At 63.2% G+C, this 13,206-nt stretch overlaps 6 protein-coding genes across 6 annotated transcripts; all 6 read right to left on the bottom strand.

Moving 5' to 3' along the window:
• Positions 1–596: 596 nt before the first annotated feature.
• On the bottom strand, positions 597–2,438 carry LMXM_04_0130 (uncharacterized protein; the record flags this gene model as incomplete). Its single annotated transcript, XM_003871735.1, has 1 exon — positions 597–2,438. One exon carries the CDS (start codon positions 2,436–2,438, stop codon positions 597–599), a length of 1,842 nt encoding a protein of 613 aa, XP_003871784.1.
• A 230-nt stretch (positions 2,439–2,668) lies between these two features.
• LMXM_04_0127 (conserved hypothetical protein) lies at positions 2,669–3,829 on the bottom strand (the record flags this gene model as incomplete). Its single annotated transcript, XM_003871734.1, has 1 exon — positions 2,669–3,829. One exon carries the CDS (start codon positions 3,827–3,829, stop codon positions 2,669–2,671), a length of 1,161 nt encoding a protein of 386 aa, XP_003871783.1.
• A 1,089-nt stretch (positions 3,830–4,918) lies between these two features.
• On the bottom strand, positions 4,919–5,386 carry LMXM_04_0123 (conserved hypothetical protein; the record flags this gene model as incomplete). The annotated part of the gene is made up of 1 exon (XM_003871733.1): positions 4,919–5,386. The coding sequence occupies one exon, from the start codon at positions 5,384–5,386 to the stop codon at positions 4,919–4,921; it is 468 nt and encodes a 155-aa protein (XP_003871782.1).
• A 975-nt stretch (positions 5,387–6,361) lies between these two features.
• LMXM_04_0120 (putative exosome complex exonuclease RRP40) lies at positions 6,362–7,360 on the bottom strand (the record flags this gene model as incomplete). Its single annotated transcript, XM_003871732.1, has 1 exon — positions 6,362–7,360. One exon carries the CDS (start codon positions 7,358–7,360, stop codon positions 6,362–6,364), a length of 999 nt encoding a protein of 332 aa, XP_003871781.1.
• A 655-nt stretch (positions 7,361–8,015) lies between these two features.
• LMXM_04_0110 (conserved hypothetical protein) lies at positions 8,016–9,059 on the bottom strand (the record flags this gene model as incomplete). The annotated part of the gene is made up of 1 exon (XM_003871731.1): positions 8,016–9,059. The coding sequence occupies one exon, from the start codon at positions 9,057–9,059 to the stop codon at positions 8,016–8,018; it is 1,044 nt and encodes a 347-aa protein (XP_003871780.1).
• A 1,130-nt stretch (positions 9,060–10,189) lies between these two features.
• Positions 10,190–11,947, bottom strand: LMXM_04_0100 (conserved hypothetical protein; the record flags this gene model as incomplete). Its single annotated transcript, XM_003871730.1, has 1 exon — positions 10,190–11,947. The coding sequence occupies one exon, from the start codon at positions 11,945–11,947 to the stop codon at positions 10,190–10,192; it is 1,758 nt and encodes a 585-aa protein (XP_003871779.1).
• Between the last annotated feature and the right edge of the window lie 1,259 nt (positions 11,948–13,206).

Raw genomic sequence — 13,206 nt, 5'->3', positions numbered from 1 at the left:
GAGGAGGGACAAGTCCACGACGGGCGCGACGTGCGCGTGCGTGCGTGCGTGTGTTGGTGCGCACATTAGGGACACACACACGCACACACACACACACGTCTGGCGAGAGGAGAGGGGGGAGGGAGGGAGAGAGCGAGGACAAGAATGAATAATAGTGAGAGACGACGAATCTCGGGTTGCGGCGGGCAGTGCGAGGTGCGGGTCCATACGCGTCCGCACAGACCAGTTAGACAGGGAAAGCGGACACGGGAGGAGGACACACAGGCACACACACACACAGTGAAAAGACAGCGGGGGGGGGAGGGTGAATACATGGAAAGCCACACATGCCAGGTAGGAGGAAGATGCGGTATATACGCATGTTCTCATGTGCAGCGGAGAGGGAGAATGAAGGGGGGGGGGCGGGCAGGGGCCGAGGGAAGGAGGCATACAGCAGCGGCGGCGGCTGCCCGTCACACGGCGTCGTCGTCGTGTGTGCGGCCATAGCCTATGGAGGAGGGAAGATGCGTATCGAAGGAGAGGCTGAGAAGGACAGCGTGGCAGCCGACGACGCGCACCGGCGTTGCCCACGACCACGACCATCAACCACGCACTCGCTAAAAGGCATAGAGGGCGGCGACAACGCAGACGGCCGCGGCGAGGGCGGCGGTGTGCGCGCCGGCGGCGACGTTGGTGTTGGCGACGCAGACACCGTTGGATAGGGAGTAGGGGGGTCGGCAGGAGCTGCAGACCGACGCGCTGCCGGCGGCGCACACGGAGCAGTGGGGAACGGTGCAGGTGGGTGCTGTGGTCGTCGTCGTGGCCTTGCACTGATGGTCTCTGGTGAGGCTGTAGCCCGTGTTGCACTCCGTGCAGCGGTTGGAGGGGTCGAGGCGGTCGCAGGTGGCGCAGTCGGGCACGGTGCACTCCACCTCGGGGTTGTAGTTCTGCATGGGGTCGACGACGGACGTGCAGAAGGGCGAGTTGTACTTGGGGAGGGAGCACTGGCAGGTGCAGGGTTCGGTGCCGGAGACAGCGGCACCTGGCTTGGTGTTGCCGGGGATGCACTTGGCGTTGACGCAGGTGCCGCTGCTGGCACCCTGGCTGTCGACGACGGTCTCCACATTGAGGCCGTGGCTTCTGTACTCCGAGACGACTCTGAGCTCCTTGTCGTTGATGACGCAGCCGCTGCCGATGGCGTTCGACTGTTCCAAGGAGCTGGGGACGCTCTGGCCAGCGGCAACACCGGTGGAAATCCCCTTCAGGTTGAGGAAGGACACAGTCGAGCCGCCAGACACGGTGAAGGGGAACACCTCGCTGGCGTCCTCGAGGCCGGTAGGGAAGGAGAAGAGGGCGCCGGACTCGACGGCGCTGTCGTAGATAAGGTAGGCGGATTTGTCGCTGACCGTGATGCTGCCAGCGGAGGTCAGTAGGCCGTTGCTGGCGCCGACGACCTTGCAGTTGGACACACGGAACAGGCTGGAGGCGTCGACGACGAGCGGGACGTTGATGTTGACAAGCGCGCTCGAGCACAGCTCGCAGCGGGCGTAGTCGACAGTGAGCGCAGCGCCTTCGGTGATGGGGAAGGACGACTGGGTGTTGATGTTGACCACGGACGCCCCGTTGATGGCGGTGGCGTCGAGCACGAAGAGGGCGGCGGTGCTCTTGATGCCGACGGCGTTGCCGCCGGCACTGATGAGCACGATGCTGCCGGTGTTGATGGAGTCCTTCGGCCACGTGACGGCGGTGTTCTCCACCATGACGGTGGCGTTGGTGTCAAGCGCGAGGGCGCTGAAGTCGAAGAGCGACTGGGCGGGGGCGAGGGAGCCGGTGGTGGCGACGATGCGAATGTCGGAGTTGGCGGGCATGACACCGGAGAGGGTGATGGCGGACTGCGTCACTGTGGTGGTTGCCATGCTCATGCTCAGCCGCGCTGACGAGGAGGAGCGGCCCCTGGAGTTCCTGATGGTGAGGCCGTTGCCGGACACCTGCGAGTTTATTAGCTGCACTGTCACCACATCCGCGCTCGAGGAGGACAGGTCGAGCACCATGGTGTGACCGTTGAATGATGTGTCCGACATGGTGACGTCGCGCGTCACAGTGAACGACTCGGCGCGCACCAGCACGGCGCCGAGGACCAGCACGGCACACAGCAGCGCCTGCGCGCAGCAGCGGGGAGCCAAGGGGGCCATTGCGTGGAGTGGGGTGGGGAGAGAAAAAGAAGGCGAATGGAGGGGGAGCAGAGTGTCGGGGGGAGGGAGGGGACGAAGCGGGTGGTCGTCTTCTGCGCACGTGCACGCATGCCCGGCGGCAGAGTCGTATGGGTGGCGGTGGTGGTGACGGGGGAGTGAAGCGAGGGGGATGGGAGGAGGAGAGAGGGGGGCGGGTGGGTGGGCGGAAAGATAGAGGCATGGAAGGTGTGGGGGGGGGGGAGGAGGCCTTCGGTAATGTGCTCTCATCAAGCGACACCGTGGAGCGGGGGAGGATATGGGTCATCTTTTCCGTCGCGTATACACGGTGGTGAGTTGTGCGTGCCACGGAATGGGGACTGTGCCGGTGCTTGTGCAGAGGTCGCGAAGGTTCGTCGTGTGCCTCTTCGCTGGGAAAGAGCTTGCAAAGGGAGTTGTGCGTGGAAAAGATTTTGTGGTAGGCGATTGACGAGGGGGGGGGCGGGGAGGGCCCTGGTGGGTTAGGCGAGACGGCCCCGTCTGGTGTAGAGTTTCACTTGTAAGCGGCGTTCTAAGTAGTCGATGAAGTCCATGTGTCCTCCGCCTCGAACCACGCGAAGAGTGCCAGTGTCAATGGTGAGGTGAATGACAGTATTCGTGACTTTGGAAGGGCAAAGGTGCGCGGCGGTGCTGTTTTCTGGATTGCTGCTGTAGAGAAGAAAGTGGTCGCGGTGGAGGGCTGCGGAGGGGAGCCGCGGTGCTGTTTGGCGAGCACCCCTGTTGCTACCCCGCGCTGCACGCTCCATTGCCTTCACTTCTGCAGGAGGACCAACGAGGAGGCGGTAGACACACGGCTGTAGTCGCACCAGTGCAAAGCCGCGCATGCGACTTGGAGCAGGGTTCCTACCTTCGCTAGGCCTGTCGAGTTCGGCTTGCACGTCCTGTTGCAAGGCAGTAACCATGGTGTGTACAATGTCGCCCACAACGCTGTCGGTAGGACGAGGGGCGAGTGCTCGGAGAAGCCGGCGAGCCATCCAATACGTGGGGGACTCCTCCGTATCGCTGCCGCCTTCCACCATTTCTGCGCTCCCTTGGTCTTCGCGACTGCCACCACCGGTCAGGGAAGTCGTCAGATGGTCCTTTGCTGACTTCAGGTCACAGCTGCGCAACGTGGTAGGTAAGTAGCCGTTCTCTTCACGCGCTTCCGTTGCTGGGGAGATGTGTTGTTCTGCTGTCTTTTGCGGTACGGATTCGGGTGGCGTGATGCCGACATCCCAACTTCTCCTGCGGCTCCGTGTCGCAGCTGTGATGGAACCGCGTGAAGGCACTCGCGCAGCTGCCGAAGCCACGGACGAGGCAGGAGCGTTTGAACGGCGCTGGCGCTGTCCCAGCCGGGACCGACTGCTGCTCCCACGTGTGTAGCTACATCCCTCGTGCTCTGAGGAGGGATGCTTGTCTGACCCAATCAGTCGGTCTCTCACATAGGCAAACTGCGTGTCGTCGCTAGCCTTGTCAAGTGCCGTCACCCTCCCCAACGTCTGCGAGTTGCGCTGCGCCCGTTGAGTTGCCGCCAGTTGATAGGCCAACCGAACACTGTCTAGCTGCGCTTGGAGCTTGGCGTTTTCCCTCGCCAGCGAGTCTGCCCTCCCGCGCTCTTCCCGGATCGTCTCAGAGGCGCGCATCAACAAATCGGCAAGTGACGGCGACTCTGTGTTTTCGGCGCTGCGGTGGTCCGTTGGCCTTGTGGTCAAGTTGGGCGATGCATTGGGTGATATGAGCACCGTGCCATCATGCAGCGGCTGCGCGCTTTTCTTTTTTTCGAGCATTGCCATCGGATGCGCGCAAAGCAAAAGAGCCCGAGAAGTCGGTGTGGTTGCGCGAGGACGGGTCTAAAGGGTGTGTCTCTAATCGGGTTGTGTGTTACGCGCGCAGACGTGTGTGTGTGTATCTCTATGCACACACAAGCTTCACGTGTCTAGCAGGCTTTCGAACACGCGAAGTGTCAGTGGAGAGGGAGAGAGGCACACGCACACACACACGCATGCATGTACGCAGGCAGGCTCAGAACGTGCAGGGCACAATACAGGCAGACGGTGACATCGAAGTAGAAGAGAAGAATAAGGAGAGCCGAGAAGACGCCTCCACCTCCCATGGGAGGATTGTATGCACGTGTGTGAAAGGGAGGGACGGAGGACACGGAGGAGGGGGGAGGCCGGCAGAGTCGCAAACAAAGTCGTGGGACACGGAGAGCAAAACCCAGCGCTTCCGGTATCGAATAGGCATGCGCAACGGCGTCTGTGGAGGCCAGCCCCTCCCTCCACCTCCCCCCTCCCCCACACACGCACACACGCCCAGTCAGGCTGCGGCAGGCGACAGCTCTCCCGCTTGCTCGCCATCTCTATTTCATTAGATTCACCCATTCCCTTTCAAGGGCACCTCCCTCGCGCTTCCTCGCCCGAGGAGGAGAAGGAGGGCGGAGGAGGCATCGACGCTACGCCCACGCTGGCAGTGAGGAGAGCGCTGCCACTCTTATCAAGAACAAACGGAAAGGAAGAGGGGCCTACACGTGAGGTACCAGCGGTGAGGTGTGTGTGTGTGCTGGGTCACACCGCCGCCCTTCCCTCCTCTGACTCGCACACGCAAGCACACACGGGTCCCTGCGCTGCGGCAGTGTGCGGGTGTGCTTGCATCTGTGTTCACGAGTCGGCGACGCTGTTTGCCCATACTGGCTCAACAGACACCGCAACCCTGTCGCGGTCTCACAGCGTACACTACAACGGACGGCCACGACCTGGGGGGAAGGCGTTTTCGGACGGCCCCTTCGTTACCTTGATGGCACGCGTCACCTTCTTGTTGTACTCCTTCCGCGCCTGCCCACTGCGCGCTTCCTCACGGCGCATCTGTGCCTGAATACGCCATCGGTCCTCTGTGGACACCATCATCCGCCCAATGGTCACGGAGGGGTGCGATGGGGATGTGTGGGCGGCGGCCGCCGCAGCGGATGGGCCGCTGGATCGTGTCCCGCTTTCCTTTGCAGCTGCATCGCTCGGCAGCAGCACCCGCCACGTTGTGTCGCAGGAGCGGGTGAAGGCAGAGGTGTCACCATGGGAAGCAGGGGTCGCAGCCTCGGTTGCACCACCAGCCCCACCAGCGCCCTTTCCGCCCTGCGCCGCGTACTGACCAGTCGGTGCGTGGAGGTTGGCGTTGAGGTACTTGATAAACTGGCTGAAGTCCGGCATCGCGTATGTGCGGATATCTGTGCGTGCACTTTGTATCCGACGTGCAACCGTGGAGGAGGATGCACGGAGAGGTATCGGATAGAGGGGGGGGGTGCAAGGGTACCTCGAGAGCTGGGAGGGAGGGGGAGGAGGAGAGGGGGAAGAGACACACGTGATGTGTGGTGGAGCAGATCGGTGACTTCGAGTGGAGGCTCAGTGCACAGGTGGCTTTCTTCTTTTTCTTGTTACCCTTGTTGCCTCCTTCGTTGCAGTTTCGTGTATCCCGGTATGCGTGTGTTCGACGGTGCAGACGCCGAGGACTGAAAGGCGGCAGGACGGGCCGGCGTGCGGTGTGCCCCAACAGCGAACAGAGCGAAAAATGAGATGGAGGGTGGAGCCAAGGCTTGGAAGAAGGCGGGAGGGGGGAGGTGGTTGAGTGCACATCTTCATGAAGGAGGCGGCGATACTCGGCGGCACGGCGCGCCCCTCCACCATTCCCTTTCTCTTGCTGTTGTGTCATTTGTCGCCGCCCCCCACACACAAACGTACGCAAGCACCGCCTGCACGGCTGTTTGCGCGGTAGGCGAAGCATGAGTTCTCCGTGACACAGAGGGCAGCGACTGCCAGTACGCGCTGTAAGCATGGCACGCTCTTTCTTCTTGTGTAGTTAGTGTTCCTCTCGCCGCCCTCCTCCAGCCTCTGACTCTCCACCGCGTCTCCCATTTCCTCGCCCCCCCCCTCCCCCCGGCACGTCCGTGGGCGTGGAGCGCTGTCTCGTGTCGAACACGGTTTCTCTCTCCCAGGTCAAGTGCTGCGCGCACGGGAGCGGAGAGATGGTGGAACAAAGGAGAAGAGGCGGGGGCCGGAGAGGCCCCAGCGGAGGAGAGAGGGACGGCGTCAGATGGACATTATTCGTTTCCTGTTCACAAGCCACACACGCACATGTACGCGCGGCGCATGAGGGGGTGCGTGTGCCTGTTCCCGTGCGGTTTCGCGTCAGGAAGGAAAGTACACCTCGACGCGGGCCTCCATCTCGGCGCGAGTGACGTCGTACTGCGCCTCGGAGATGCACGAGCTTACGGCGACAGTGCGCCGGGCAGCGGCCGTGGCGTCAGCCTCGCTAGAGAGCCCCCGCACCCACACGAGTCCGTTGAGGCCGACAGCCACCTCGAAGGGCACTCTGCGCCCCAGCAGCTGAAGGAGGTACGAGGCGGGGACTTCATCGCCATCACCGCCTTCGCCTTCCGTGTGACCACGCTTTCGCTGCTGTGCTGATGCCTTGTCTGGGGATGAGCCCAGGGGTGTGAGCAGACGACGCACGTACGCCAGTGGGAGGTGCAGAACGCGACCGCCCTGCAACGGACCGAAGACGGCTTCCCCGGATGTCCAGTCCTTGGGCGGCAGCCCAACCTCTGCCGCTGTGCAGCTCACCTCGACTTCGCCAGTTGTGTCAAATACCCCACTGGCCACCGACCGATGTACGCCTTCGACGTAGTTTGATCCAGCACGAGGCTTCACGTAGCAGTACACAACATCGCCCTCCACCAGCCGCGGTCGGCTCACCTTCGTGGCGCCGTCAAACGCCAAGGCGTCCATGTAGGCCAGGGCGGAGCCACCAATGTAGCAGTAGTAATAGTGCTGGCTCACTTTACGGGCAATAATGGCAAGCACCGGATCACCGGCGCGGGGGGTGTATCGTCTACTCGCCGGCGTCGGCACTGTGTACCGGGGAACGTGTGTGTGAAGATGATGGCTTCCGCGCTGAAGGGGGGCACAGTACTCAGAAAGGAAGACGTCTGTGAGGGCCTGCGATGCGCCATCAGCGCTGGGTGTGGGTGTGGGCTGGGCAAGCAGCCGAAGGCCACCTCCGATCGCCACCACGACGCCGGGCTGCGTCATCAGCACCGGTTCTCCAGGCAGGCACACGTGCCCCCTTAAAGGGGCAAGCTCCGTGATCCCTCTACTTGGGATGGAGCTGGTGGACACCGTAGACATGGCCGCGGCGTCCTTTCAACTACGATTGTGTCTGCGTGTACTGCAGCAGGCGCAGGCCAAAGAGCCCACTCGCGGAGTGGAAAGGGAATGAAAAGACGGCGCAGAAGGGCAGGGGCAGGGGAGGAATAGGTAGCCGAGGAGGCAGCCGGACATGCAGAGAGTTGGTGCGCCGCAAAGCCGAGACAAGGTGACTAGGAAGGGGGGGGAGGGGGTAGGCGATGGGTGCAGTAGGGCGCAGACGTGCAGGCGCAGACGTGAGTCCGCGTCCGTGCGCCCTTTTCTTCCTCTTCCTTCTTTCCCTTCACTCAGACTCCGTCAGCTGAGACAGCCGCAACGCCGCTGCATAGTAACGAACCCACAGAGACACACACAGTGCACCGCGCCTCACACATCGATTGGTGTACGCCTTCTTCTTGCAGAGTTGTGCATGTACACGCGCCGACGTGCGGCTCACCCGCGCCCCGCCCCGCCTTCGTCTCCTCTCTCCTGCTACCCGCTACCTGCTCACTCCCCCTCTTCCCTCAACAGCCGTTGAGCAGCGGAAGTGGTTGGGGGGGCACGCGGGGAGGGGAGCAGGAGTAGGCAAAAGGAGCAGACCTTGACGCACGCTTCACAGAAGTATACGGTCCAAAAATGTTGCTGTTCCTCCGCAGAGTCACGGGGAGGCGCTTGCCGTGCCTAATTCCCGCCGCAGCCCCTTCAGTTCCTCCTGCAGCTTCATCATGCGAGTGCGCCAGGGCGGCGAAGCAACCACATCCTCCTCCCGCTTCGCTGCAGAGCTGTTCGTGCTGCGATGGGGTGTGCAGGAGCGAGGCCGGCCCAGCGATCGATTCACCGGGAGAGGTGCGGGAGTCGACACGGTCGCTGTTGCCGTTGCCGCCCGTGTTTGCGGTGACGGCGTCAGCGGTGCTGCCGCTTCGTCACCCCGATGTCGATACATGCCCACCGCCCGCTGGAGTTCCGCTACAGAGGGCTCGCGCATCTGCTGCACCTGCTCCTTAACTCGCAAAAGGGAGGCAGTAACGGGGTTCATCGGGGTGGTAGGAAGAATACGGCGGTACAGCAGACGCGCCGGCTGATAAGGAGCGACAGTGACTGGTAGCGGGGTAGTGGCCTCCACAAGCGCAGGGGGGCTGGCCAGCTCCGCCTGCGCGCTCCTCACCCACTCACACAATGCGCGGGCATGTTCTTCCACCGTCGCCTTGGCGGCGCACGTGATGCCTGCCACCGCGTGCGCCTCCCGCACGGCGCACCACACGGCCGTTCGCTCCGCTCGCAGCGCCTCCCTTTCCTCCTGCGTGGTCAGCAGCTCATCTAACAAGCGACGCGATTCTTCCTCCAAGGCGGCACGAGAGGTGCGCTCGGAGTCAAGGTTGGCTCCCGCCGTCTCACATTCTTGAACAGCAGCGTGCAGTTGATGTGTGAGGGCGTCACTCCGCTTCGCCTCGGCGGTGGCGGCGCGACGTTGCAGCGCGGCCGTGTCAGCTGCATGTGTGTGCGCAAGTGCCACAAGAGAGTCGGCGTACTCGACAACCAGCCGAGCCCGCGCGGACGGCTCCGAGACGTCGACGAGGGCGGCGCATGCGCACTCTACGAGAAGCGCCTCCGCAACAGAGGCCCACCCGCCCAGCTCCTCCACAGCCACCGGCGAGGCGTCGCTGCGAGTGCGATCTGCCTGCTTTAGACTGCAAGCCAGCATTGGGGGGGGGGCGGAGGTTGATGGATAAGGCGTTTCGAGTTTGCTCAGGAGAAGGCGGCCCTACAGAGACGCGTCGCTGCTGCACTGAGGCGTGGATCGACGTCACGGTTTCAAAAACCTTTGCTTGCCGATCAAAGACGTGCGTAGATGTGCGACGATCAGAGGGGAGACGACAGTGTGAGCTGTAAGGGACGCGCGGCAAAGTACGGGTGCCTCTGTGCTAGTGCACCGGCGTGTCACCGGCACCTGGTCGATGGATTTGGTGTCCCACAGCGTCGGCGTTTGTACGCTTGTCGGCGCTGCGTCGCCCCACACCAAATCCGCCGCGCACAGGCAGCGCAGGCGCGGTACGGAGAGGAGCACGTGATAGTGGATATGGCGAGTTGCCGAGGTGCAGCGAGAGTGGAGAGTAACTTGCATGGAGGTGGTGGCGGCGGCGCACAGGGAAAGAGAAGCATGGAAGGACATGGCACATTACGCCCTGATGGGTATCAAGGAATGTGTCCTGTGCTGCGAGCGGCAAGTGGCACTTTCACGTGCAGCAGCGGGACCAGGCCTCGTGTGGCCGGAGGGGAACAGAAAGAGAGGGAGGTCGGTCCAAAACCTCCGCCTCCTCCTCCACCCGGCTTGCGGGGGGGGGTCTGCTTCAGATGGACGAGAGTCCGTACAAGCGTGGGTGGAAACGGGGAATAAACCAGCGAAGAGGGGGAGGGAGGGGTAGGGGGATGGATAACGAATAGAGAGCGAGGGAGCGGAGGGGCCGTGTGGGTGTGCGTGCCCAATATCCGGCCAGCAGGGCAGGGTTGATGGTTGGGGGAGGGAGGAGGGAGGAGGAAGCAGAAGGGTGCAGCGTCACAGGGCCTACACTGCGCAGTATCGCACGGACTAAGTACGCCTCCTCCCCCTTTCCCCTCTCTGCTGAACCCTCCGCTCCAGGAGAAGCGGAAAACCAAAAGAAGAGCAGAAAGCTGCGGAGAAGGCGGGGAGGGAGGGAGGGAGGGAGGCTAGGGGGTAGAGAGAGGAGCTCAGACACACATACACACAAGCTGGATGGAAGTGGAGGACCGGCGCAGAGACGCCACTCACCACGCACACAGGAATACGCGCATCCGAGGCGGGAAAAAGGGAGCTTATCCTTTCCTGCGCGTCGTTCGGCAGGTGCTGTGTGCCGTCGAGCGCCTGGTGCGGGCCGTGGCGTGATGGCGAGCGGCGTCGTCGCCTGCGGCGCACGGACGACTGCGCTTGCGGTTTGGTGTGCTCGCAGCGCTGGACACCTCGTCCGGTACACTCACAGAGCCCTCGCTGGATGCGGTGCAGTGGGAGCCGTCGGCTGTGGTCGAGGTCGCTTCCACCTCGTCGTCGCGTGGAGACACCACGATGGACAGCGGAGGCCATGCGTGGGCGACACTCAGGGATGCCTCAGGTGCACCGCTCCGCACCATGCGTGGGTGGGACTGAAGGCCCAGGATGGGGATTTGAGGCACATACGGTTGCAGCAGTGAACCACCAAGCTGCTGCTGCTGCTGCTCCACCTGCTGCTGTAGCTGTAGCTCACCCCACACGCGTATTGCCTCCTCCCGCGCCAGGCTTCGGTGCCGACACGTGTCGGACGGTGTGTAGCGGTAGGCGCAGTAGCTAACAAGCCCCACCGCCAACGACAAGCAGAGGGACTCCCACGCCGTTTCGTGCAGGAAGAGCCACCGCACCTGCCCGGTCCACCACCGCAGCAGCGGTACCCCAACACACCCGGCGACGGTGAGCAAGGTCGCTGGCAACCGCGCCGCTGCCGTCTGCGGGAGGCATGTGAGAGCCAGGGCACCACAAATGCATCCAAGCACCCAAGCCACGCGATGCCGCGGAGGCCGCTGCCGGGCCAGCAGTTGATGCAGAGTGTCCATTTGCTGCATGAGCCGCACCACACCGCGTGTTTGCGCCTCCACCTCGGCAAACCGCTTGAACGTCTCCTGGCTGAGGGCCTGAACAGAGGCGAGCGCATCGGCAGCGGCCCCCTGCACGCGCGTGTGCAGCTCGCCGAGCGCCGCGTCGGTGTGACTGCTGGTCCGCAAAATGTCACTGACGGCCTGCTGCAGAGACTGCAGTGCCGCCGCCTGGCCGTTATGGAGAAGGCCGAGCTGATGGAGCAAGGACGACGCAGCGTCGCGCGACTCTTGCTGGAGCGTCTGCGAGTCCTTCATGAGGGCCACCACCTCCGCGCCAGAGTGCTGCAGCGCCGTCAGCATGTGTGAGCTGCGGTGCATCTGAAGGTGCATTGCGGCGACCGCGGCTTCAGTGCGCTGCTGGTACAACTCCTCCTCCAAATAGGCGCACAGCACGTCAGCGTGAAGGCGGTACTGCAAGAAGGCTGCGTAGGCGCTGTCGGACAACCCTTGCACGCACTGACGCACCGCATGAGCCGACAGCTCTGACAGCTGCGTAGCAGCAGAGCCACCACAATGGAAGCTCGGGTGGGCGCGTCCGTCGCTACTCGCGTCACACGTGGCCATAAAGAGGGCCAGTCGACTGCGCATTGTGTCCTCGTTCCGCACCTCGGCGCACTTGGCATGCAGAAGCTGCAGGGAGCGCTTCCAGCACGGACTCAGTCGCCCCTTTGCCTCGGCCTCCGCCCAGAGCATGCGGGCTTGCTCTCCACGCTCCTCTGTACCGGGGAACAGCCGAGGGGATATACGCGCGTGCGCGTCATCCGCATCCGTCTGCACTGGCGCAGGCAGCTCTTCGCGACGCCTCACGTAAAGAAACTGTGGCCAGGCAAGTGCGCAGTTGCTTATCAGAACCCCAGTTACTGCCCATGCACACACGAGCAGCACTCTGCGTCGCCACGGCGCGCATGCGCGGCGACGTGAGGTGCACGAAGGGCAATTTCGGTCCATGGTCTGCCTCTCTGCATCAGAGAATGTGTTTTGGCGGAGTCAAGGAGTGAAGGGGCACAAAACACGGGTGCAGAACCGAACAATGGAAACAGCGACCGAGGGGGGCGGGCGGGTGCGTGCGGTGCGCGTCACGTTATTCGCGGTGGGAAGCAAGACACGATGCCGTTGAGTCGTCCCTGTTGGGTTGGGGTGTGACGGTGGAGCGCAAGCAATGGATAAGGCCGCCGCCACACACAAATGCACGAGAGAGAGAGAGGTGGCAGGAAAGCGTGCGGAGGAGGAGTGGAGGGGGGGGGCGGAGGGGCACAGGCGGAGCATGGCAGTGGTCCTTGTCGAGGGAACCTAGATAATCCTTTGACCGCGCGTCGTATGTTGGCATGTGGTTCTTCAGAGCGTGTGAATGGAGCTGGGATACAAATCGCAACAGCTTATCAAGAGGCAAAGGCGCGCCGTGCACAACCCGTAAACAAATGTGGTTGATGGAGGGGTTTCATGTCAACGCGTGCGCACGCCTGCATGTCCGTCTGCGGGTAGGAGGGCGTCGCCCTATGAGCACTTGCCCCACTCCACATTCTTCATCGTTTTCCCTCTCCAAACGTGTCCGCTTCTCTGCGGTCCCAACGTGGGCCAAGCGCCCCTCGACGCCTCCCCCCGGGATTCTGCCACAGGCCCCGTCGCGTGGTGCGAGGCAGCCGCGCTACACACGCGGTGCACCAAAGCACAGACTCCGTCAGCTGAGAGCACGCCCTCCCCCCGCCCTCAGCCTCTACCCGCCCGCCTCTCCGCAGATATCGCCGCACAGCCGCTCCCCCACCATCCCGGTCACCAGCTGGTGGATCCCCCCTCGGGGTGGCTCAGGCCCACCCACCAGTAGGCAGTGCGAGGGCCAAGTGGGATACGCTCGAGTCACGTTGGCACCTCGCCTGCTATATGGATGGTACCAGCGTGCGCACTGTCGCCGGTCGCTCCGACACCACGCCATCCACGACCTGACCACCGACATCGGGAGCGGTCCGTCGCCGTGACCTCCCGCGCGTCGTGGGCACTTGACCCTGTCATCACCAAAAGCGGTTGTGCACTTGGCAGGGGTTAGTGGGGGGGGGGGAGCTGCTTGACTTGCCCGCAGAGTGGGCACTAGACTCTGCGACACCACTCTCTGAGGTGCCCCCTGACGTCATCCGGGCCCCTCCTTACCATCAAGAGAAAAAAGGAGGAGCGGCCCACGCGCACACACGGCGCCGCCCTGCGCGCTGTACTCC

Source organism: Leishmania mexicana, chromosome 4, assembly GCF_000234665.1.
Source record: "Leishmania mexicana MHOM/GT/2001/U1103 complete genome, chromosome 4".
Taxonomy (NCBI): Eukaryota; Euglenozoa; class Kinetoplastea; order Trypanosomatida; family Trypanosomatidae; genus Leishmania; species Leishmania mexicana.
Note: the sequence above shows the minus strand (reverse complement) of the source record. Positions and strands in the feature narration are given on the sequence as shown.